This window comes from Mauremys reevesii, linkage group 3, assembly GCF_016161935.1.
Source record: "Mauremys reevesii isolate NIE-2019 linkage group 3, ASM1616193v1, whole genome shotgun sequence".
NCBI classification, from domain to species: Eukaryota; Metazoa; Chordata; order Testudines; family Geoemydidae; genus Mauremys; species Mauremys reevesii.
In genome coordinates this window covers 87719307-87745933 of record NC_052625.1, presented here as the reverse complement: position 1 = coordinate 87745933, position 26627 = coordinate 87719307, and the positions used below count along the sequence as shown (strand labels likewise).

Sequence of the window (26627 nt, the reverse complement as noted above, 5' to 3'; positions counted from 1 at the left end):
GTTCAGATGGAATTCCAAGATTACTTTAGGATACTACATCCTAAAGTCAGGAAATCCTTATCCTCATGGAAGACCATACATGGATGGTCAGCTATAAGAGCATTCAGCTTACTGACTCTTCTGTCTGAGGTGATTGCCATGAGAAAGGCCACCTTCATCGAGAGACATGTGAATGAGGATGAAACTAATGGTTCAAATGGGGTCTTCATCAGTGTTAATAAGACAAGATTGGAGGTCCCATGTCAGGGTGGGTCTCAGCACCAGCGGAAAGGTTCTGATAAGCCCTTTTAAATCCTTCCTGTGGTAGGATGGGTGAAGACTGGAGGGCTTCCCACTAGAGGCCGAAAACTGCTAATAGCCACCACATGAACATGCAAGGAGCTGAGGGATAATCTCATGTCTTTTGAGAGAGGAGCTAGTCTAAAATAGTAGGGATTTCAAAAGTTTCTGAAGGTATTCACCAATGCTGGCCTCAGGTAGAGAATTCTTTTCCATTTTGTGGCATAGTGTTTTCTTGGGAATCTTTCCTACTATTGCTAAGGATTGTACTGCCACTGAATGTGCCTTTTCTATGTCTGTCATCCAGCCAAATAACATGTTGTTAGATAGAGGAATACTGGATTGGAGTGTTTGATTCTACCTTCATCTTGAGTCAGTAGGTCTGGGAAGAAGTGAATATGGACACAGGGGCTCGAGACCATCTGGAGAATGCTCAAAAACCAAAACTGTCTAGGCCACGGGGGAGTAATCAGGATAATCAGCTCTCTCTCTTGTTTGATCATCCTCAGAACTTCAGGTTCGCCTCAGATGCAAAGAGCTCCCACAATGGTAATGTCCATTGCTGAAAGATACTTCATACCACTGAGTTGTGCAGTTACCACTCATGGTCCTTGGAGAAATGCCTGCTGAGGCTGTCTGGCATGACCAAAAGGTGCACAGCGAAGAGGGTGAGCTAGTGGTGAAGACATTAGTTCCAGCTATTTACTGCAAAGAGGGGTGGACCTTGTTTTCCCTTGTTACTTGATATAGTAACTATTAGAGAGACAAGGTGGATGAGGTAATATCTTTCATTGGAAAAATGTCTGTTGGTGAAAGAGACAAGCTTTTGAACTTACACAGAGCTCTTCCTCATGTCTGGGAAAGGTACTCAGACTGTCAGAGTTAAAGACAAGGTGGAACAGTTTGTTAAGCAAGAGGAATTAACACATATTGCAAGAGACCTCATCCACTTTCTCTCTCAAATGCCCTGGCACCAACCTGGCTACAACAACACTGCAAATATAAACTATTGTTATGTTGTCTGACATGACCTGGATGTGGAAGGTCTAAATAAAGAGTAGGAATTGTTCATAGGCCTTATATACAGGATGCAACTTCAGAAGGTTTATATGCAACTGGGATTTTTTGCTTATCCAGGAATCCCTGCATTACATGTTCATGTAGGTGAGCTCCCCACTCTAGCAGGAAGGCATTTGTGATCAGCATTTTTGTGGATGGGGGATAGACTTCAATTCCAAGCAATTATAAGCAAGGGTTATTCTTGATTCTTTGAAGGAATGCAATGATTCATCTGTCTTTCCTCTCAATAGGTCATTTCCTTCAAAAGGCAGATCTTCCATGGTGGATTGGACTTCTTTGGGAAATCTGGAGGACTGGAGCCACAAAGATCATCTCAGGACTATGGAAGTTGCCATCAAGTGGGAGATTGTATCTGCTGCATTCACTGAGGCCAGGAGAACCAATCTACCCAGCTAGTTACCTTTGTTGAAAATTGCTTGAAATTGAAGTCTATCTTCTTGAGGGAGTTTGTTGGTGAATTCTGATAACTTCTTATAATAAAATCATATTTTCACATTAAAACTTGGTGGTTCACTATGCACAACTGTAAACTCACCAAAGTGAAGTTCTTTCTCCCAGAGGGGTCTAGATGTTTGGACTCCTTATCAAAGGGTGTAGATCTGAAGCAGTGTTGCCTGTTTATTTTGGGGAAGCTTGTCTTGATTCCTGGTGTAATCTTATGGATTTGGGATGTTGCACTTAGGATCCTAGAGACCCCAGTAAACCCAGTGTGAGGGGGCTGAAAGGAAAAGGGGGCGTCCCCATGACTGTATCTAACCACTGACCCAAAACTATGGACCAGACTTCTTTCTTTTGGTCACATCAGTGGTGTTGGTCTTGCCATGGTCTACAGTACTGACTCCTTCATAGGCTGCATTGGTATCATTGGAGTAGGAGGCATCTGCTGCCTTATTTCCCTCTCTGGTACTGAGTATGTTCCCAATATCATTGATCAGGTCTGGTTTTGGGGCACTCTTGCCCTTTGGTGCCACAAAACTGATAACATGCTCGCTGTGAGCTCCTGACAATGTACACAGGGATCTTATAGGCCAGGATCAGACTGGGGCCTCATAGCGCAATCCATTAAGGATGCTCTGAAGCATATACCCAAAGGCTTGACAGGTTCTACTTGAAAAGGACCAGCAGATACTGCACTTGGAGTAGAGAGGAACTGTAGAAGTGGTCAATCTGCACTGCTGCTCCTTATGCCCTCATTTCAGAGCATGAGGAGGAGAAGGGCATAGGCGTGGACCAACAGCCACTGCTAGCAAAACTCTTCCAGTCTCAGGCATATGAAGCACATATACACCTGAAGTGGAATACACATAGGTACCATTACTTGAAGAAGAACTAACAGTTCGATATAACAGTGTCCAGCAGTTCAGTGAGGACTGCAATCATCATCAGTGGCAGCAGCAACTTCACATGGCTATGATGTAGTTGTGGGGGCACACAGAATGGACTTCCATCTTGAACAGTCCTTTGCAACTCTTCTTCCTTTGGTAAGATTCAGTCTGGGAGGATTCAGGCTTATTAAATCCTTCAAAACTGTATCTTTCAATCTCATTCATGGTCAGCCTCCTGCTCTCCTTCCTTGACCTCAGCTCCATAAACATGTAAAAACATGCTTTCTTTTGCACGGTGGACATAACCCCACCACTGCAGTCAATCTTGCTCTCAACTGGTGCAAGAATGCAACTTGGTGCGATCATCTAAGTATCTCCTCCATTGTGACAAAATCAAACCAATGGATGTTAAGAATACAGTAACTCCTCACTTAAAGTCGTCCCAGTTAACATTGTTTCATTGTTATGTTGCTGATCAATTAGAGAACATGCTCGTTTAAAGTTGCACAATGCTCCCTTATAACACTGTTTGGCAGCTGCCTGCTTTGTCCACTGCTTGCAGAAAGAGCAGCCCGTTGGACCTAGCTGCTGGGGGCTTGGAACCACAGTGGACCAGCAGCCCCCCATCAGCTCCCCGCTCCTCGAAGTTCCCTGTGTGGCAGCCCAATAGGCTATCATTTGCCGGCAGTTCAGCTGTCCCTCCCCCCACTGCCATGTGTTGCTCCTGCCCTCTGCCTTGGAGCTGCTCCTGGGAGCCTCCTGCTTGCTGTGCAGGGGGGGAAGAGGGCAGTTAGTGTCAGGGTGTCCCCCTCCCCTCTGCTCCTGCCCCCCCGCTTACCCCTTCTCTATAGAGTGGAGGGGGACGACAGGGCTCAGGATGGAGGGAGCTTGCTGGCAGCAGCTGCTGTCTCAATTTGCTGATCTACTTAAAAAGGCTATGTACTTAGAGTGCGGTCAGCATACTTAAAGAGGCAATGCACATCTTTCTCTCTCACACATACACATGGTGTGTGTTTCTGTCTGCCATGCTGTCTCCCCTCCCTCCATTTGTGCTGCCTTTTAGAGTGTGACATTAACAACGTGTTAACCCTTGAGGGCTCAGCCGAGAGCTAGATCATCATTTAGCAGTAAGGCATTCCCTAGGAAATATCCCACCCTCTTCCATCCTCTGACTTCACCACCTCAAACTTAACCAAGCTTCACAACTATCTTTGCTTTGTACAGTATTAAATTGTTTGTTTAAAACTTATTGTGTGTGTGTGTGTGTGTGTGTGTGTGTGTGTGTGTGTGTGTGTGTGTATATATAAGTAAAATTAATGTAATGGGGGGGGTTAGGTTCCAGAGGAAAAATATATATATGTTAGTCTTTTTTCTGGTGAAAAAAATTTCCCTGGAACCTAAACCCGCCCCCCCCCATTACATTAATTCTTATGGGGAAATTGGATTCGCTTAATATCGTTTCACTTAAAGTCGCATTTTTCAGGAACATAACTACAACATTAAGCGAGGAGTTACTATTTAACTTTTGACACTGAAAACTTTCGATTACTTCCTCTCCTCAGCTGTTTTTAATGGCCATGCTTCATCTCCATATAACAGAGTTGTCATCACCAAACATGTTGAACATTTGTATCTCAATTGTCACACAAACATCTCACTGCCCAAACAGAGGTCTTTGATATTGCTGAAATGCCAGCGATGTAAGACCAATCCAATGAGTGATGTCTTTGGCCATAGAACCTCTTGCTGTCAAATGACTACCCAGACAGATAAAACTACTCATCCATTCAATGTCATTGCCAACTACATGCAGTATTAGCAGGTCATTCATTTCCATTTTATAGGAGGCATGCATAAATTTGGTTTTATCACCATTGATCTTAAATCCTATAGGTTCTGCAGCTTTTCACAGTTCTTCCAGCATTAGCTGTAGTTGGTCAGTAGTCTCTCCAAATAAGGCAATATTATCTGCCTACCCAAAATTCACTCCTTCTCCTTTAACCTCTATCAGCTGTGTCATCAGATAGTCTATTAGAACATTATTTAATGTAGGTAAGAAGATGTGACAAAGTGGGACTGTTCTTAATGTTTCCTCTGAATACTGTGTGAGTGCCTCAGTTTTCCGTATGCATTTCTTAAGTCTCTAGGGGGTGAGATTGTTGCAGAGCAAAGGACCAGTGCACATAAATGGCTGGCACTCTGTCTCCTGGCAACTAATGGCCGGGGCCCTTCCCTCCTGCAAGGAGATAGCTAAAGGTGTTGGAGATCAAAGAGATCAGGTGACCTCCTGGCCCAGGAAAGGAACAAAGCCCAGAGAGAGGAGGGGCTGGAGGGTGAGTCAGTTTGGGGCTGGCTGGAAACGAGGAGTGAAGTGCAGTCGTGGTTGTCTGGCTCACTACCCCCACAAAATGGACCCGGCTGAGGGGTCCTGTTCTCTGTACCTACAAGCTCTATTTTAGACCATGTTCCTGTCATCTAATAAACCTCTGTGTTACTGGCTGGCTAAGAGTCACTTCTGACTACGAAGCTGGGGTGCGTGCAGGACCCTCTGGCTTCTCCAGGACCCGACCTGGGCGGACTCGCTGTGGGAAACTCATGGAGGGGCAGAGGATTCTGAATGCTCCAAGGTCAAACCCAGGAAGGTGAAGCCATCTGAGCTTCTTGCCCTGAAGACAGTCTGCTTACAGAGGGGAGACTTCACCAGAGTCCTGACTGGCTTTTGTAGGGAGCAGTTCCAGAGCATTGCCCGGGGACTCCGGGACAGAAGCATCCCTGGTGTATCCTTGATTCTACAGAAAACCAATGTGTAATACAACCACTGACCCTCACACAGTTAAATGTACCATATTACAGTTCCTCCACTGGGCACACTAAGTTCTCAGGCACCCCATATCCACAGTGTTGATCAGTGCACTGAATCAAAAGCTGAATTAAAATAATTAAAAGAATATTAAAAGAGACACCACACGCTTGTATAACACTTTGAAAATGTAAATGGGATCCTCCAGCAAAGGCAGTAAAGACTAGTCTTACCATTCCTGACGTACTAAGGTTAACAAAAACCCAAAGCGCAAATTAAAAAAAAAAGTTTTAAACAATCCTTTTCAAACCTTCTAACATTCATTAAAAGCTAAAAGAGATACAAATACAATTTTCTATTTTTCTGTAGCAGGTCACCTTTAACACTGGAGAGAGGAGAAAATCATGGAGACAAGAAAAAACAAAGACAAACAAACAACCCAAATAGAGAGCAGCAGCAAATACAACACCTTACTCTTGTTTTAATGAGATGTGAATTTCAGAGCCTGACACCATTTAAATGCTATTATTAAGTAGAGTTACTTTCTCCTCCTTTCCTCATTTAAACAAGGTAACTAATGGAAAAAATATTGACCTGCTGGTTAATCCAATGATCCTTTATGGACCCCTTGATAAAGGGTTGGGGCTAAATCAGAAAGAAGGTTTAAGAAGCCAGCTCCTAAGTGACCAGAAGAGCTAGTGAACTGGTGCAGCAAACAGGGCAGTTTGGTGAGGGAGTTCTCCATGAGAAGGAGGAGAGACTACATGACCCTTGCACTTGGGGCGAATTTGTCTGTTACCTTGTTGTCTGCTAAGTTTGTTTGTTATCTGCTTGCTTGCAGTGTGTTTGCTTGATTAAAGAGTGTAGCGGGGTCTGCTGTGGGGCTGTGTGCTGAGCCAAGCGGCCTGCTACGCTAGGCTGAGAACTTCCTAACAAGGCTCTAGCCTGCCATCCTTTGGTCCCTTACCCCTTTACAATCCCTTGATGGGGAGAAAGGGAGGTGGGTTAGCTCAGGGAGAACAGGGGTTTAAAAAGCCAGTTCCTAAGCCACCAGAGGAGCTAGCAAACAGGGGTGTTTTGCAAGGGAGGGTGAGAGGCAGACACACCTAACAAGTATACTCTAAACTTAGGCCAATAACCCCCCAAAAAACAACCAACCAAAAAAATCCCTGCTAGAGTAGAAACAGTGCAGGCAGACGTCTAGTAGCAGAGTAGGGGCTATCCACTTTATTGCTCTGAATGCAGCATGTACAATACCTGCCTTGTATGCAGGTGCTGTATTGTGCAGTCAGCACAAGCAACTCGGGGCCCTCAGAGACCAAAGCCGCTGAACTTGACAAGCTAAGAGAGACAGAGAGATACACAGAGAAGACTTTGAGAGAGACAGTAGAGCAGACCCACACGTAGTGTGACAGCCTTTGCGCTGTTGAGAAGGATGAAAGTCTCAGGGAAGGAGTGGAGGGAAACAATCCCATATTTGGGACCCTCCTTTTCCAGATGATGTCATGATATCTTCTCTCACTCAGGATACCTCTTCAGGGATGGGACTCCAGTTATGAGGAAGAAACAGGTAATAATAATGGAGGGATTTGATTATTAGAAATACAGAAAGCTGGGTTTGTGATGACCAGGAGAACTGCATGGTAAACTGACTGCTAGGTGTGAAGGTTGCAGGCTTCTTGAGACATCTAGATAGATGTATGTGCGGTGCTGGGAAGGAACTGGTGGTCATGGTACCTGTAGATACCAGTGACATAGGGAAAGGTAAGAGAGAAATCCTGGAGGCCAAATTTTGGCTGATAGGTAAGAGAGTAAAGACCAGGACCTCTATAGTAATATTCTGTGAAATGCTTCCAGTTCCATGCTCAGGGCCAGCTAGATGGACAGAACTCCAGGGTTTCAATACATGGATGAGATGATAGTGTTGAGAGAACAGGTTTAGGTTTAGTAACTTGGAATCTTTGAGGAAAGGAGACTTTTATACAGGAAGGATGGGTTCCACCTAAACCAAAATGGAACCAGACTGCTGGCATGTAAAATTTAAAAGGCCACAGATGAGTTTTTAAACTAAGGCCTAAGAGAAAGCCAACAAGTGTGGAGGAGCATATGATTTGGAGAGAAACATCCCTTAGGGGAGGATTTATTTAAGATAATCTATATACTAGCAAACAGGAGAGGATTAAAGTTGATAAAGTACAAGTAAGAGCTAAAGAGAAACAGTCAAATGAAAAAGAGTCCCATTCAGTTACAACATATGAAGGCAGACAACTAAATATTGACAAGTTTTATAAGTGCTTGTACACAAATTCAAGAAATATAAATACTAAGATGGGTGAACTTGAGTGCCTGGTATTAAATGAGGATATTGATATAATCGGCATCACAGAAACTTGGTGGAATGATGATAATCAATGGGAGGTGGTAATATCATGGTACAAAATATATAAGAATGACAGACTAGGTCACGCTTGTGAAAGAGGGATACTATATGTAAAAGAAAGCATAGAGTCAAATATAGTAACAATCTTAAATGAATCAAACTGTACCATGCTTGAATAATAAGTGTATAAAAGTAGGAATACATTACTGACTACCTGACCAGGATGGTGACGGTAATTGTGAAATGCTCAGGGAGAATAGACATGCTACGAAAACAGAAAACCCAATAAAATAGGGGATTTCAACTAACCCCAAATTGACTAGACACATGTCATCTCAGGATGGGATGCAGAGATAAAATTTATAGACAACATATGACTGTTGCTTGGAGCAGCTAGCCCTAGAACCGACAAGGGGAGATCAATTCTTAATTTAGTCTTAAATGGAGCACAGGATCTGGGCCAAGAGGTGAACATAGATGAACTACACGATAACAGCAACCATAATGTAATTAAATTTAACATTCTTGGGGGCCGAGGGAAATATCAAAGAAACCCATCACAGTCGTTTTTTTAACTTCAAATAGGGGAACTACACAAAAATGACGGAACTAGTTAAATGGAAATTAAAAGGAACAGTCACAAAAGTGAAATGCCTGGAAGCTGCATGGAAACTATTTAAATACGCTATAATAAAGGCTCAAATTAAAGGGATACCCCAAATAAAAAGAACTGTAAGAGGACCAAAAAATGCTACCATGGCTAAAAAGGAGAGTAAAAGAGGTGGTTAGAAGCAAAAAGGCATCCTTTAAAAATTGGAAGTCAAATTCTACTGAGGAAAATAGAAAGTAGCATAAAGTCTGGCAAGTGAAATATAAAAGTATGATTAAACAGTCCAAAAAAGAATCTGAAGAGCAACTAGCAAAAGACACAAAAACTAAGAGAATTTTTTTTAAATACATCAGAAGAAAGAAACCTGCCAAACAATCAGTGGGATCTCTGGATGATCGAGGTGCTAAAGAAGCACTCAAAGAAGACAAGGCTGTTGTGGAGAAGCTAAGTGAATTCTTTGCATCCGCCTTCACTGAAGAGGATGTGAAGGAGATTGGCACTCCTGAGCCATTCTTTTTAGGAGACAGATCTGAGGAACTGTCTCAGATTAAGGTGTCAATAGAGGTGGTTTTGGAACAAACTGATACACTGAACATTATTAAGTTACCGGTATACCAGATGGTATTCACCTAAGAGTTCTGAAGGAGCTCAAATATGACATTGCAGAACTACTAACTATGGTATGTAACCTATCACTTAAATCAGCCTCTGTACTAGATGACTGGCTGATAGCTAATGTGACACCAATTTTTCAAAAAGGCACCAGAGGTGATCTGGCAATAAAAGGCCGGTAAGCCTGACTTCAATGCGGGGCAAATTGGTTTAAACTATATTAAAGAACAGACTTATCAGACACATTGATGAACACGATATGTTGGGGAAGAGTCAATATGACTTTTGTAAAGGGAAATCATGCCTCATGAATCTATTAGAATTCTTTGACTGTGTCAAACATGTGGACAAGGGTGATCCAGTTGAGACAGTGGACTTTCAGAAAACATCTGACAAAGTCCCACATGAAAGGCTCTGAAGCAAAGTAAGCAGTCATGGGATAAGAGGGAAGGTCCTCTCATGGATAAGTATTTGGTTAAAAGATAGAAAACAAATGGTAGGAATAAATAGTCAGTTTTCACGATGTAGAGTGTTAAATAGCAGGGTCCCCCAAGGATCTGCACTGGGACTTGTGCTGTTCAACATATTCATAAATGATCTGGAAAAAGAGGTAAACAGTGAGGTACAAAGCTGGCAGATGAAACAAAATTATTCAAGATAGTTAAGTCCAAAGCTGACTGCGAAGAGTTACAAAGGGATCTCACAAAACTGGGTGACTAGGCAACAAAATGGCAGATGACATTCAGTGTTGGTAAATGCAAAGTAATGCACATTGGAAAACATAATCTGAACTATACATATAAAATGATGGGGTCTAAATAAGCTATTACTGCTCAATAAAGAGATCTTGGAGTCATCGTGGATCATTCTCTGAAAACATCCGCTCAATGTTCATTGGCAGTCAAAAAAGCTAAAAGAATGTTATAAACCATTAAGAAAGTTATAGATAGTAAGACAGAAAATATCATAATGCCACTGTATAAATTGATGGTACACCAACACCTTGAATACTGCATGCAGTTCTGGTCATGACATCTCACAAAAATATATTAGAATTGGAAAAGGTACAGAGAAAAGCAACAAAAAATGATTAGGGGGTATGGAACAGATTCCATATGAGGAGAGATTAAAAAGTCTGAGACTGTTCATCTTAGAAAAGAGACAACTCGGGCGGGGGAGGAGAGATATATCAAAGGTCTGTAAAGTCATGAATGGTGTGGAGAAAGTAAATAAGGAAGCATTATTTATACCTTCATAAGAACCATGGGTCACCAAATGAAATTAATAGACAGTAGATTTAAAACAAATATAAGGAAGTACTTCTTCACACAACACACAGTCAACCTGTGGAACAAAGTAAATGCCAACTATGATTTTAACAGCCACGTTAACATGTTACTCATGTTTATTATTTCTTTTACTATTTTCCTAATTAAATGCATAGCTGAATTATAGGGAAGCAATGGACTCCACATTCTAATAAGGACATAAAAGAATGCATATGTGCTGTGGCCATCTTCAATTACATTCTAAACATTAGCAACTTCACATATTTCTACAAAACAGTAGAAATGTGGTAAAATGTCTTAGATTTGAAGTGTAATGATCAGTAAGTGACCTTGAATCAAAAATACAAATATTTATCATGTGAATTAATGAATAAAATTGGACTTTACAATACTTGTATTGTACAAGAGAAAGCCTCGAGCAGAATTGAAAAAGGAGCAAATGCACATAGAGGAAACCCATAACCAAACAAGGAAAATGGAAGGGAAGCACAAACATACACGTTGCCAAGGAAAAATATGAATTGGTAACTTTCACTTATCAAAAAAGGAGCCTGTCACAGAAGCAATCATTCAGCTGAAACGGTCTTGTTGCAAATCACACTTACTTTGATACGTCAAGCAGGAAGTCATTCAGTTCAGTCTGTTTGGCAAGACCCCTGCACACCTGAGGGAAACACATTATACATTGTTGCTTATTCCAGGAGAGCACTGCACTCATAGTGAAACTGTAGGACAAACATTTTATTGGTCTAATCTGTATATAAACAAACAAGCGTAAGCCACTACATATAACAACATTGTAAACTATACCAAAAAGCTAATACAGACTTGTGTGTCAGGCTTCAAGTTTAAATATCTTTTTGCAGAGCTGTGGATATGTTAACATGTATGAGCAATATGTTTCTCCATCTTTGCTAAAAAAAATACTGCCTATTGTTCAGTGCTGTAAAATTTGAGGTGCCATTGACTGGCATCTTTGGGTCTGGCTATGAAATCAATTTAACTACTGCACTTCCATAACAAATTCTACAGCCTTGCTGGGAATGCTAATAGGATTTGTTTCCTTTATCCCTTATCCTGTTCCTTCATCACTTCTCTCAGTTTGCCAAAAGAAGCCCATAAAGGCACCTAATGAGTGAAGTGAAGCAGAATTGCTAGACTCCCCTTTCCCATGCTCTTTCTTTGGGGAAGTCAACAGGATTACAGAGACCGAATACAATTAACAGTGCAGAGAAAGGAAAATACTGCTAGATGAAGTGAGGACTTTGAACCCCATTGCTACTTCATCAGATTTCATATTCATTTCATATTAGTTGACAAAAGAATTTTATTCCTAGAATGTGCAGGGAGCTTTGTAAGAAGAATAAAGAAAATGGACCTTTACCGCTATGCACCTTTTATATCATAAAATACTATTCCAATCTGATAATGCTTTATGCATATGCAAAGTGGACATAAATAAATACACAAAATGTGAAGAATCAGATCCACCGTTTCTACTTAGATTTACTCTATGGCTCCTTAATAGTGCAATGAAACAATTAACAATTAGGCTAAGGGATGACTTGATCACAATCTCTGGAGAACAAAATTTTGATAATCGGTTCTTGAGTCTAGCAGACAATGGTATAACATGATCCAGTGGATGAAGTTGAAATAAAAAGAAATTCAGACTGGAATAAGGCACACATTTTTAACAGCGAGGACAATTAGCCATTGGAACAATTTACCAATGGTGCTAGTGGAATCTCCATCACTGCCAACTTTTAAATCAAGATTCGATAGTTTTCTAAGTTATGGGCTCAGACTTTTAAAGGAATTTAGGCATTGCTGCACTGAGTCTTGCAATGCCTAACTGGTTTAGGAGCCCACATCTCATTTTTCAAAATGGATTTAGGCACTTAATCAAGGGGATAGACAATGGGATTTAGGCTCCTAACTGCCTAAATCCCTTCTGAATATAAATTTTAGGCTCCTAAATCAGGTGTTGCAAAGCTGAGCACAGCAACTCCTAAATACCTTTAAGCTCTGGGCCTTGCTCTAGTTCAAACAGGAATTCATTCAGGGCTGTCCTATGGCCTGTATTATGCACACAATCAGATTAGATGATCACAATAGTCCCTATGAGCCTAGTCTATGAATTCAGACTCACCTGTACTTGATGTATTGCTACCGAGGCCCATGCAAGATTTGCTGTTGCAACCTGAAACAAGATATAAGAAACTAACTTTGAGGAAGTCCAGTAAATTTCAAATCAGTTCTATCATACCGTTTTTTTGATCCAGTTGCTAAATGTCTTTGAATATTCTAACACTTTACCTGCTGAGATGTTTTAGATCACCGGCAGGGAACTATATTTTGTAGGGGAGGGAGGACACACAACGAATTTATTAAAGGTGTAACATGACTACCAGTGGTTCATTGTTCTCAAAGAGTATTCAGGTCACACACAGGAAGTGTTTAATACTTCTAATTTGTTTTGTGCCATTGGGAGGCTCACAGAGCTGTGCTCTCCAGAGGCAGCATGAAAAATTCACCCCCAACAAATACAAGACAGAAGCAGCCCTTCCTAGAACTCAAGAGGGGCTTTAAAAACTACATTTCATACATTGTTAAAATGTTTCTGCCACACAGTGAAAGATCCCATGACAATGAAATATTCTTCGTGAGGACCAATCCATTAAACAACTAATATTTCTAAGGGAAAATCTCTGCTTGTGGACAGAGACTGCTTTTTTCATTGCAATTTGTGTTGCAGAAGAATCAGATATGACCACTAAAACAAGACTACTGTTTAAAATATGTCAGTTTCTGTACAACATTTCAAACAAATGTCATGTAATTTGTAGTTAACTAAGTTTAAATAAGATGTGCTATCAGGCACACTCTCCTGTCCTTAGAGCACACAGGTTTTGTTGTGAACAAACAGAACTGTAAAAAGTCTACTGCTATATACTCTATTACAGTATTTCTCAAACTGGGGTGCGAGGACCACTAGGGTCCCCGAGGGTACCCCAGGGGGTCAGCGGGCCCCACTGATCAACTCCTCCCCCTCCCTTCCCAGTGCCTCCTGCACCCAAACTCTCTCCCAGAGCTCGCATCTTGCATCCACTCCTGTGAGTGAGGGTGGAGGAGAGCAAACAACAGAGGGAGGGGGGATGGAGTGAGCAGGGGTGGGGCCTCAGGGAAGGGGTGGGGCCTCGAGGAAGGGGCAAGGGCTGAGCGGGAGGTTTGGGGGTCCCTGAAAATTTTTACATGAAAAAGGGGGTCCTCGGGTTCCTAAAATTTTAGAACCACTGCTCTATTAATATACCTATTTCCTATAGAAGATACTGTAGCTTTTTTAACTGCATAACTGTTGCATATGATGTTTGCGAGATAAAATTAAAAAGATTAAAAGGATACAAGCTACCTTAAAAATGCTTAGATTAGAACTAAAACATTTTATGCAGCATTTATTTCTTAAACAAAAAGCTAATGAATTATTGGAAATGTGGCAATTAGTTTAAAGTAGGTCCCAAATGTAAACAAACTGTCCAATATATACACAGCTTTGTACAGAACAAAATATGTGTAAGACCTACAAGAAGTATGGTTTTATTAACTGTTAAAGTTACTCTAGGGAAGGTGAGGTTACTCACCCTGTGTAGTAACTGTAGTTCCATAGCTTTATTACTTTGGCACAAAGAGAAGGGGATCTTGCCAACCATTGTTGGTTGACGTAAAACATGCAAGCTAAGCTGTCTGTCATGATATTAACAGATTTGTCTCTGATTCCTGACTGCCCTTGGCTCCAGAAGGTTGATGTGTAAACGACCTTCTTGGGCAGACCATCTGCCATAAATGGTATATGTCCCTAGATGAGCCTCCCAACCCAACGACAAAGTTAAATCTGTCTTTAAGATGATGGTTGGAGCTGGCTGGATAAAGAGGACACTGGCACAGACATTGTGAAGGTTCTTCAGTATATAAACTGGAAGCAGAGAAGGCATCACCTTGCATGACATGTTATGATAGTGTCTACCTTTGTATGTCCCAGAAGCTGAAGACAATTTCTTGTCAAAGTCCAGGGGCTTATTTGAATCTTTGCAATGAGATTTGAAAGGGTCGAGAATGAGTCCATGGGTAGGTAAGCTCTGGCTGCTAATGTGTCTAAGGAGGCCCCTATGAATTCTACCCTTTGTGGAGGGGACAAAGTGGACTTTTCTACACTGACCTGGAGACCTAGCCTGAGGAAAAGGACAAAGCTGTCTTCATGGTGGAAAGAACCTCACAGAAAGACCAGCCTTTGAGCAGCCAATTGTTGAGGTATGGAAAAACTATCATCACCCTCCAACACAGACAGGCAGCAACCACTGCCAATACTGTTGAGAATACTCTTGGAGCAGAGAAAAGGCTGAATGGAAGTACCCAACACTGGAAGTGGTCTCGGCTGACCAGAAACCAAAAGAATCTTGTTGTGAGATGGGTGAATCGTGATATGAAAACATGCATCCTGAAGGTCAAGGGCCAAAAACCATTCACCGGGATCCAATGATGGACTTTTTAGCTGCAAGGGTCCCCATCCCAAATTTCTGTGCTTTCACTAAGATGTTCTCAAGTCTTAGCTCTAGAATAGGTCTCCACTCTCCATTCTTCTATGGGACCAGAGAATACTTGGGAGTAAAATCCCTTCTCCCTGTGCTGAGCAGGAACTGCTTCTATGGCTCCTAAGCATAAAAGGGAACCAATTTCCTGTCTCAAGTATTTGTAAGAGGGATCCTTGAAAATGGACAGGGAAAAGGGGTGAGGTAGGAGATGCAGGTAAAATGAATGCAGTAACCTGATCTTATAACCTCCAAGTTCAAGTGGTGAGTCAGGTGATCCCAAGGAGACATGTAATTCCAGCAGCTGTGTCAAACCTGGCACCAATAAATGCTCAGTACTCATCAGGGGAGGGGAGACTCAGGATCATCTGAAACTAACAGGTAGTTGGAATACCTAAACTCCTGCAAGACCGTGTGGGTTAGCGGTACTGAGAGAGGAGTAGGTACCAGAGGTACCTATGAAGGTCCATCGGTACCATCTTGCTAGAAGCAAGCTGTTTCTCTCTGCTGCCCTGATTGTGTTTTGATGGTACCAAAAATGGTTTAGGTACCAATGCACACTTGGAATCAGGGCTCCTAGAGGAACTCAGAGTCTTAAAAGCCTTATTGGTACAGGAGGAGCATGGAGCCTCAAATAGTACCCAGCCCAGAACCTGACTTGGACATGGTCAACTTGTGAGAAAACCAAGATCTTTTTGAAACAGGCTCTTTGTGAGGAGAGGTAAAACTCATTTTCTGAAAGGCATTCCCAGAATGTGGTGTCATGGTAGAAAGAGTACTCTGTTCACTTGGAGACTCATAACCTGGGTCTGAGGCCGGGTGAAGAGAGCTCTCTATGATAAAGAATTGCAGTCTAATCTCTCAGTTTTCCAAGCCACAGGACTGATGCAGTTAAGGCATGTCAATTTCATAGCCAACAGTACATAAGGAAGTGATGTGGCCATCATCATGTCCAACGGCCTTTGACTGCCCTAACCCGATGGGGCAAAATGAGTATTTGATCTATGTGTACTGGAGGTGGCTTTTCTGTGGGAGACTGAGTAAGATTCAAACCTCTAACCTTCAGGATTGTAGTCAAGGACCTTAATCACTCAGCCACCACACCTCGAATAGCACTACACCTCAGCTCTGAAGGGCTGAACAGAAATTGCATTTCTGAGGAATGTGCATGCCCCCAGATAAGGAATGCACCAGGAATGTCTGCTGCTGACCAGGATAGCCTATTGGTAGGTGAGGCAAAACATGAATCTTCGTGATCCTGGCATACTCCCTCACCTGGAGGGAAAACCTCCCAAAAGGAGGTGGGGGAGGACCCTGAACAGGCACTGCAACAAAACATCTCTGATCAAAGATGCATGTAATACATGCACACTTGAAAGGGAGCACCCGTAAGCACAGTACTCAAAGAATAAATGCTTTGTAAAAGCTGACCACTTGAGCTCTGGGTAACTTGGTAAAGTCCTTTTAAACAGGAGCAGTGGCATTCTGTAACACTATTTCATGCACTTGTAATAGGCTGAGCTTTCGCTGATCCACCCTTCCATAAAAGGTGTTGACAACATCTATAAAATCTATTATTTTAAAATTCATAATCAATAAACAATTGATAACTATATGCTTGAAATTATTTCCACAAGATGGAACAAAACAATTAGAGAATTTTGTACGTATTAAATGAATCTTCCCACTCAGAATACCAATGAGCATCAACCAGCCTTATAAAGCCCACTCTCCAAGTATGTAACAAGGCTCAATTACAAAAAATATCAAAACAAACTGAGGAAAGAAACAAGTCTGGGGTCAGAAGTAGCTGGCATCACCTTGAAGAGGGAAATTTAAAATAAAACAGTTGCAGCATTTTAGGCCTTACCTCCTGGTGACTGAGATGGAAGGCTTCTTTGCCCCAATGCCGATAAAGCTCCAGGATACCAATCAAATCACCAATTGCAGTGACAATCGGCAAACAAAGAACAGATTGGATACGAGTCCCTGATTCCAGTCCAGTACCTTTGGGAAATCGTTCATCCTAAAAAGTGCAAACAACGTTTCATCAAATGTAAGTATTATAACATTAATATAAACAATAAATTAACATTTCTCTCTCAGCTGGCTGAACCACTTAGCACAAACAGCTAAACCCTTCGCATTCAAGAATTCAATCAAAAATATCTCTCCATACTTATTTTACAAATAGAAATGACCTTATCCAAAGTTAGAGTCAGTTATAGTAACAGATGCAAGTTTTGTATTTTTTTTTTTTTTAAGTACAACTCTTTTACCCTCACGCTCAGCAGAAACAGTATTTTATTGCTGAGACTAGTCTGGACAATGGTAGAAAGAAAACTAAATACACTGGTAACTGCGGCTATGTCTACACTACTGCGGTAAGTCGCCCTAAGTTATGCTACTCCAGCTAGGTGAATAATGTAGCTGGAGTCGACGTAGCTTAGGTCGACTTACTGCTGTGTCTACACTGCGCTGGGTCGATGGGAGACACTCTCCTTTCATCTTCCCTGATTCCTCTCGTTCCGGTGCAGCACTGGAGTCGATGGGAGAGCACTCTTCACTAGACCCGCTAAATCGATCCCCAGTGCATTGATTGCAGCAGCGTCGATTCTGCAGTAGTGTAGACATAGCCTCTGAATTGAATTGCAGCAACTCAAACCACAGGGTTACCAAGCAGGCAATAGCCTCTGTGGAAGTAAGTAATCAAAGCCTAAGGCACTCACTAGGTGCCAAAGGCCCCATGGAGACACAAATCTGCACTAACAATTCCCAAACTATGCCAGTACTGAGAACAAGTGTTTTCTCTCTACACCTATGCAAGACAGAAAGGCTCTTCTCCATATCTTATTGTGCTTTACCACCCATCCTTAGTATACCTGTTCTGAAACTTGTGCAAAAGTTACAGGAAAGAATGTCATGACAACGAACTGCTACCACAAAGGGGTCCAGTCTACCAAGCTGTGCCATTAATAAGATTGCCCCAGGCTTTACAGACTAAATGCCCCATGAAAGGGAACTTATCATGAATAGAAAAATTGCCCATATGTTATTTTTTACTGGGGTTATAACTAATCCCGAGTTGTAACTGTGGGCCCACACTCTTGAGCACTAGCCCTTTAATCCTCTACTCTGAACAGATGATCCTTGCAGTGTGCTCCAGGGAAAGGAGAACACCCCTCCTAGCTTGGCGAATGTGCTGTAGTGGAAAAAAAAATGCCTTCCTCACCCCAAATAAGGTGATCAGTTTCCCGATTAGCATGACAGCGAGGATCAATCTGAATGTCACCCATCGCCTGAAAACAATTGTCACTCAAGCCAATGGTAAATAATCCCTCCCTCAGGCAACCCCAAAGGAAGGAGAATGTGGAGAACTTCAGGCTGTCAGCAAGGAACATACCAGGAGGATCCTACTTCCACTGGCAGACTCTTTTAGTGCCTGCTTGCATGGAGAGGGATCATGCAAGTCAGTGTATAAGGGCCTGCTGCTTCCCCTTGTTGAAACACTCCCAAAGCCTCTGGAACCCATTCACCACGGTCAATAACCCCCTTGTAGAAAAGCAAACAAGAATAAGGGGTCTGGAAGGAGAGGAAAACAGGCCCAGTGGAAACAGACCTTGCACTTTTCCCAAATCCAACCCACAGGCCACCGTAACACTGCTTACACTCTGCTGAGATGGAGAGCCTGAATTCCAGAAGAACATACACTAAATAGAAAAGATTTCTTCTGAGCCAAAAGTGAATGAGTCGGCACATATGGATATGCACAATCTTTGCAAATAAAGAGCTATTTGATAAGAGAAAAGCTGCCATGCTATACTGGTGCTCTGGTGAGAGTGTAAACCAGAAGATATCATTCATACATTTTCCCCCACAAAAACTCTAGAATTTGATTATGAATATGAAATATACATATATAAAACATTAAGGTAGTCACTGAAAACTACTGAGAACATTTTAAAGTAATGCAAGTAGTGTCATGTATTAAATCAAAATTTGGTTGGCTATGTGCAAGTTAATAGAGTGCCAGTCACTTTAGCAGTCGGGCTTGGCATACTGCCTGTTCTGAGGGCTAGGAAGGGAATTTTTGGCTGATCATGCTTTTTTCCCCCATGGATTTTTATTGCACAGCAGTGTTATTTCCCTCATCTGGCACAAAAAAGTTATTTTTTAAAAAATGTGTAACATTTGTAAAAGTAAAAAATATATATATAGGGAAGAGTTGTTATTAAACTAATCCAGACATAGAGAATTCATGCTTTTGGTCAGACACTACTAGTAGCAATGTAAATTATTTACTATATGAATAATCCAGTTTACATTTCAACAGTAATACATTTTTTGGGGAAAAAATGTATGTATCTCTTTAAAAAGAGAAAGTAATTTACCCCCAGAATATCTTCTACTAACAAAGTTTTTCTATATTTGGCTACATATGCAGATATTGTGGTGCCAAGTGCAATGGGCCCTGCAGGAATGAGCTGTGGTTGTCCTTCCTTAGCTCCCGGAGGTGTGAACACACAGAGGCTCTAATCAGAAGAAGAAAGAAAATGCCATTAGAAAGTTTCACTGTACTTGCACAGTAATTTGTGTTATTATGTACAATAAATAATAAGAAGAATTAAAAGGATAAATTAAAATAATTTAGGTAGATCCATTTTTAAGATGACGACAATGAAACTGAGGTGGACTGATGGACTCAGCTTAATTCTGTTAACAACTTCATCAAGAGATAATAGCAAATTCATCCCTGGCATACATGGATACAAGACCTATTGTAGTCAGTATCAGCTGTGCTCACTTACATCAGAAATCGATTCTGCCCTTTTGAATACATTATGTATTGTATAGAACTCCAGAGCAGTAAGTGACCAGATAACAGAAAACTACTCTTTTGTCAAGGATACATTTACTTCCATCTTTTCATAGAAAAGTTTTAACAAACACGGATAACTCCACGTTCTAATTTCTCTTTCCCGTTACTTCCCGACCTCTGTCTCCATGGTCAGGTGGCTTTGGGCCTGAACCTGCAATTGTATCCAGGCAGATCGATATTTGAACCAATGTGGAGCACAACTGACGACAGTGGGGCCTCTGAGCAAGTATGAACGTGCCCCCTGCATGCACTCTGATTTGCTGGCTTTGCTACTCGAGATCAATCCGAGCTGATTATGTTGCTGGAGACTCAGAATTAGTTATGACAACTTTCACTTTATGAAAGCCTTCCACAAAACAATGACTTTTTTTCTTTTTTTTATAAAGCTGAAGTATAAACCAAGGTAGCATTAGTAAAGTAAATGGGGTCAGCACAGGAAAAAGCTGCTGGCTACATAGATCCAACTGCAGCATCAAGGCCTAAGGGAGACTAAACTAGAACATCTATATTTTTCCTCTTTATTATTAAAATCAAACATTAAATTACAAAAAATAAATAGATTGAACACAACCACAAGCATACACAGAGGCTAACCTGCCAGCCCTCCGGGTGCCCATCTCCCATTGGGAGTCTAGGAGAGTCGTGTTCACAAGGATTTTAGGATCAACTACATATTGCAAGGAATAATCACATGCTGTAAGGCAAATGGACTAGATGATCACCATCTTCCATTTCATGAGTCTATGGAAGTAGTTATGGCTTTCTGTAAGGTATTTATTGCTAGATGCATGAAACAATTTCCCGGCCTGCAATGAATCAAAGTAGCACCATTATCTTCAATAAGGAACTGGCCCACAATTTTAGTACTATTTGCCTGTTTGTTATTGCAATGACAGTGCTGTTTGAGTTACTGTTTTTTGTTGGTCACTACTTCCGAGCTATTTGGCTTTCTTCACTAGCCAGTTGACACTGTACTAGCTGTACGATTTGAAGGTTTGCTTGGTCACTCAAAAGCATCTGACAGGCTGCCACTAGTGGCTGAAATACTGAGAGAATCATGCGTATCAGCAAGAAAATTAGCTAAAATTGTGATTAATGGGTTAAATAATTATTTAAGTTGTATTTCTAGAAAGCAGGACCATTCAACTTAATTTCCTCTTTGCTTGTTAGTAAAAATAAGTCCACAAATATAGCGTTCTCTACTGTCAGAGTGTTATTTTCTCTTCCCTGCTCCTAACCACTTCCCCTTTAAAATAATTTCTTTTTACTTCTCAAATAATCAGACATCCAAAGTTGAATGGCAAAACAACAAAGCAACATGTTAGTGATTGTCAGTATAACAGTAATATAAGACAGTTATATGCACAGGAACCAGAATGATATTTCAAATCTTAAGTGAAATCCTGGCTCTACTGAAATCAATAGCAAAATATCCATTGACTTCAAGGGGCCAGGATTTCATGCCCTTATCTTTATCTACTTTAGGTAATTATATGGCCCCTGATACCCATCACAACCACCCGCAGTGAGGTAGGGCAGTACTATCACACTCATTCTACAAATGGGGAATGGAGACACAGAGAGGCTAGGTGACTTCCCAGTCACACAGGAAGTCTGTGGCAGAGCATGGAAACACATTCTGGCTTCCCAAGTCTGAAGCCTAGTGCTCTAGCCACTGGACCATCCTTTTCCCTCCTCCTTTTTTATACATTCTTTTCATTAATAAAACCAAAATCACTTTTTGAAGACACTCTTTTCAAATAGGCAAGGGGTGGCTTATTATTAGTTTGGTGCTGAAACCATTAGTCCAAATGGTTTGATTTATTTCAATAGCAAAATTAAATAAAACTGTTTTAATCAATAATAGAATGCAGGATTTCCATACAGTAAGTAACAGTAATGCTAATTAGCATTATGATTTTTGGTAAGAAATAGACAGGAAATATACTAAGGATGAAAGATCTTTATTCATGCAAAATGTCCCTATTAACAAAAATTATGGAAACAAAAATCAGAAAATATAGAATATTTAGGGAACGATTTCTCCGAACAGAATGTATTACAAGCTTTTTCATTAGGCATCAGAAAGTCTTAACTGTCTAGACACATATGCAGTCATATGATCGCACTGATTAATTTTACCATCAGATGCTGCTTTCATTAAGTCTATTATAGGGATTAAATTTCCCAAGATTCAAATACTATCACACACATTATTTTTAAGGATAATTAATATTAATGAATGTGTCTATATCCTAGGTATTCAAACCTAAAGATTCCTTTGCCAACAGTGGAAAGTGATACTGCATGTACTCTTCCGCTATGAGAGAATCCAACTGTTCAGAACAGAGCATCACCTTGAAAGCCAGAACAAAAACACCACCTTCTTTCTGAGGCCCTTTTATTTTCCTAAAATGGTTTCAGTCTGGACATAAGGTTGAATCAGGGGATTAACAGTAATTTTGTTATTATTTAAATATTACAGTGCCTTAGATATGAATGACCCTTTGTAGACAAAGCAGCAGCAAATCCCAGTAGATCTCATAATCTCAGGGGCTGATCCTGGAAACACTACCAGACACAGGATTTACCACCATGAGTAATCCCAGCCAACTGATTCCTCATTTGGTAGGTTCTTGAGTTATATCTGATTGTTGTTTGTTTTACAGCACCCAAACTGTGCTAAGCATGTTATTAAAACACCAAAAAGACAGGTCCCTATCCTGAAGGAGTTCACAATCTAAGTCGATATGACATGGGTACAAAACACAAAGACAAGGAGTAGCAAGGCGCCAGAAGGACAACGGCTACAAATACAGAATCATGAGCTGACTTTGGTGGTGCTTAATGCATCTTGTGGATTTTTTCATGTATTAAATGTTTTGTCAGGTGGAGGTTTTGACTACGCAAACGGGGACAAAGAAATGGTTGGGAAGGTGAGATGAATGGTCAAGCCAGAGGAGCAGAAGGGCATGCAGAACTCAAGCAGAGTAGGAGGAAGGAATGAAAACTGGGAAGGGGATTGGATCAGAGGATATGTAAACTTTCACTTGTGTCTCTGGGTGGGTGTTATAAAAGTAAATGCCATCTGTTTGCAGGGGCCTACATTAAATTAGATGGTAGTCTTGTATCCAGATCACATAAATACCACTAGAATGATTGTTGACGGTGTTAGAAGAGAGGTTAAGGGCTTGTCACTGCAGAGACTTTGGACAGGGCAAGCCAGACTGTGAATCTACAGTGCACTAGCCTGCTATGCACTAAAAGTTCCATAGTGCGCTTTGACCTACTGTTTCTAACTTTTAGCTCTCATGGCAGTTAAAGTATCAGAGTGACATCAAAAAATACTGAAACAAATAGTGGTATGTCAAATCACACTATGGAACTTTTAGTTCATGGTAGCAGGGTACTCATTGCCACATAGTACATGGCAGCTCTAGGCACCAGCAAACCAAGCATGTACTTGGGGCGGCATTCCGGGAGGGGTTTTTTTTTTTTCTTTTGCTTTGACAGTTGTGCTCTTGGAGGTTTGTTTGTTTGTTTTTTTGCTTGGCACAGCAAAAAATCTAGAGCCAGCCCTGATCCCGGCTTGCTGTTCACTAGATCTCTGAATAGACATGCCCTTAGTACAGAATGGGCCTGGATGCTGTGCTCCCTCTAGATCAGGACTGAGGCACATTGATGGAGGTAGTGAGGAGAAGCTGTATCTCTTTTGTAGATACAGACCTTCAGTAACTTGTGATATCAGCCTGATATTCTCACAGTGATGGAAACCAAATTATCTTAGAAATAAAAAAAAGAAAATAAATAAATAAATAAATAAATACATAAATCGTCCTTTAGCTCTGATAGATTCCACCATGTTGTATTCCATACTACTTACATGATCTGAAGAAACAACACTTCTTTGGACAGGAAAGTGCTAGTGACCATACACAAGACAACCATTTTCTTCTGCTGCACCTAGTAGAGGCAGGTGCAATACTGAGGTCTGGCGCTCATTCACTTAAGTCTAATCTGAGACATTATGCACTGAACCCATATAAATTCACAACTTCTTTTTAAGTTTGGCCTCTTGAAGGGACAAGGGAACTGTTCAAGTCAGATTTTTTGCTATACAAGCATAGTTTCTTATATGTACTGAGAGAGCAAATTTAAGAATCCAGCAGAAATCTCCCTTTCAATATATTGGATAAACCCATATAAGCTTGCAAAACACTGCCAGAATAGAAAAGCATTTTTATTCTGTTTTCAATTACATTCTTATAATCTGATGGCATGCATATACATTATTATATTCAATTAGGAATTTTACATTTACATGGCTACCTGCCTTTCATGAGACTTAAAACTTAATCCAAGTTTGATGTTATTAAGCTTATTTGAATAAAAGCAAGAAGAATATTTTATGCAACAGACAGAAAGTAGGTGTCTTGGGATCCAAATAGAAATGAATCTTAATAAAACTCAGGAAACCAGAGCACACAGAAAAAGCAGTTCACTCCCCACCCCACTACCCCAATTTATTTGTTTTTTAAAAAATCAAATAACCTAATAAACCTACATGCACATTTCTTTCTTTCTAAATGTTTTGTTTGTTAATTTGTACCCTTCTAAGGGAAAGAAGGGCTGAAGATTTAGAAAAACATAGGACTATGATTATTGGCATGTGTTAATAGTATTATTTGTTTAGCACTGAGAGTATACTTGACATTGTACAGTTTCCAAAAATGCAGATGGTCCATGAAACACACAAAGATGGGAGTAAGAATGATGTAATATGACATGTGGGAATATGAATGAAAATTGCATTAATGGGACACTGACAAGCCAAGATGACCTCTTGCAGACTTTAAAGCTAACAGTTTGTTTCAAACCAATCTCCTGACCCCCTTCCCCCCACCGCCCAAATGTATCTGGTTCCCCAAGATGACAGCTGAACATATGTGAAACTCAATTCAGCAAAGCAATGGTATCACTATTTTATTAAGTAATTAATTAGATGTATTAAATGTGCTCTTCCACATAACTCCAGGGGCATGTCCAACACCAAATATAAAAACCCTACACACACAAATCTCTCTCTTCTCAGAGGCAACCTCCAACCCCCTTTCCTCCTCAAAAAAACCCAACAAAGCAAAGCAAAACTAACAAAAATCTCGTAATAAAGGATGCTCCATCCCATTCACGGGCCTTCCACTGTGTCGTCAAGGCCAATAAACTGAGACATCTCTATTAATGGGTAAACATCAAAAGGATGGGAGAATCAATTTGATTTTGAAACTCTGGAAGCTTGCTTGAAATTCCAATCCTGTGTCCTAGAGAGTAAGAGCTCCTTCCATCCCACTCAACAGCCCTCTGCTCTTCCCTATCTTGATCTGTTATTCCCTCTTCCAGAGGCAGCAACAAAATCTCTTCACTCAGGTAGGACAGTGGCAAAGGTTGACAGACCTTTATTCCCCCTTCTTTCAGCAAGGTCTGTTTGGTGACAGACTTCTCCCTCAATTAACTGTGGCTAGTTAGAAGGACCCAAGACTCTCACTGTTGACCCTCCTGCAGAGGCCCCCAGAGTGTACTGGAAACTCCCTTACTCCCTTCTCTGTCAGAACTAAAAAGTTAAGAGATTTGCAAACAAAGAGGTGAAGTATTTTTCTACAAAGTTCCCTCTAGTGTCAGTTTTTTAGACTTACATTAGTGTTTATCATCCATGAACAAAAACAAAAAAATCTCATTAATCTTGGTTGAATTGTATAACTATGCATAGTGATCACTTTTCAAACTCAAATAGCTCAGTCATTATTTATGAATTCTGAAGCATTTCAATGTACCAGGATTCATATTAAGGATTGAAGGCCTGTAAAATTTTAGTTGATAAAGAAATACATTTTTAGTTACAGGACTGTAAAAAAGTATCTACAGCTACCCAACCCACTACCTTTGCTGCTGTTATTGTTTGGTTGGTTGCATTTTTTGCTGTGCGGGGATGGTTTTTTATTTTGTTTTGCTGCCTATAAAATAACATTGACCAAACCAATTTAAACCAAGTTTAGCACTATAATAATTTGTTAAAACAGTATGCTAAATTTTGGCCTCAAATCTGCACTGGTCATATTCTGAGTCTCACAAAATAAGAGTTGCTAAAAAGAAACCCTAACAACTTTCACTGGTAGTGGGAAAAAAAAAAACCCACACAACTGCCACTCAACTTCTTATGTACGCTACATATACACCACCTCTACTATCATAATATCATCACCATGACACTAATATATTAACAAGTTTTATGGTTTACCATAATGAGGAGTGATGCATGTTATAATGAATTTTGGAAGAATTTCATCAACTGGACAATATTCTCAGGTACCTGTTACTGTAGCAAAACTGATTTGTTGGATATTTTAAGTGTGATTTTAGTGTTTGATTGAAGTGCTAGATTGAGAACCCCTGAGACCAAAGCCCTCTGTCTATCAACAGAAATCATACAGCATGAGTAGCAGTAGTCTAAGTTTCCCCACACTGTGCTACCAGTGTTCCTCAACCATCTCCTGGAAGATCCACTTCTAAGGCTAAGGGGGAACTTCAGTCCACGGGCTCAGTCAGTCACTGGCCTTTCAGATGAGACTGATAATAAAGGAGCCAATTCATGCCAGCTCTTATTGTGGTTGCTGTGCTGTAGCAATTGGGAACCTGGTAAATCGCCAAATACATTTTACATAAGCAGTCATCAGATGATAAAAAGTTTCCTTGGGCTGCATTTGAACAAGAGACCTGAGTCATTAACAACTAG

At 40.8% G+C, this 26627-nt stretch overlaps 1 protein-coding gene across 7 annotated transcripts in view; it reads right to left on the bottom strand.

The window, feature by feature from the left end:
• Positions 1–26627, bottom strand: part of PDE10A (phosphodiesterase 10A) — a 300539-nt gene that overhangs the window by 52626 nt on the left and 221286 nt on the right. For all 7 annotated transcript variants that reach the window (XM_039529760.1, XM_039529761.1, XM_039529762.1 and 4 more), the window contains 4 exons: positions 19353–19493; positions 16832–16987; positions 12528–12578; positions 10981–11039 (listed from right to left, as the gene is read on the bottom strand). In XM_039529760.1, the coding sequence (XP_039385694.1) occupies positions 10981–11039; positions 12528–12578; positions 16832–16987; positions 19353–19493 (407 nt within the window). The remainder of the gene's footprint in view (positions 1–10980; positions 11040–12527; positions 12579–16831; positions 16988–19352; positions 19494–26627) is intronic.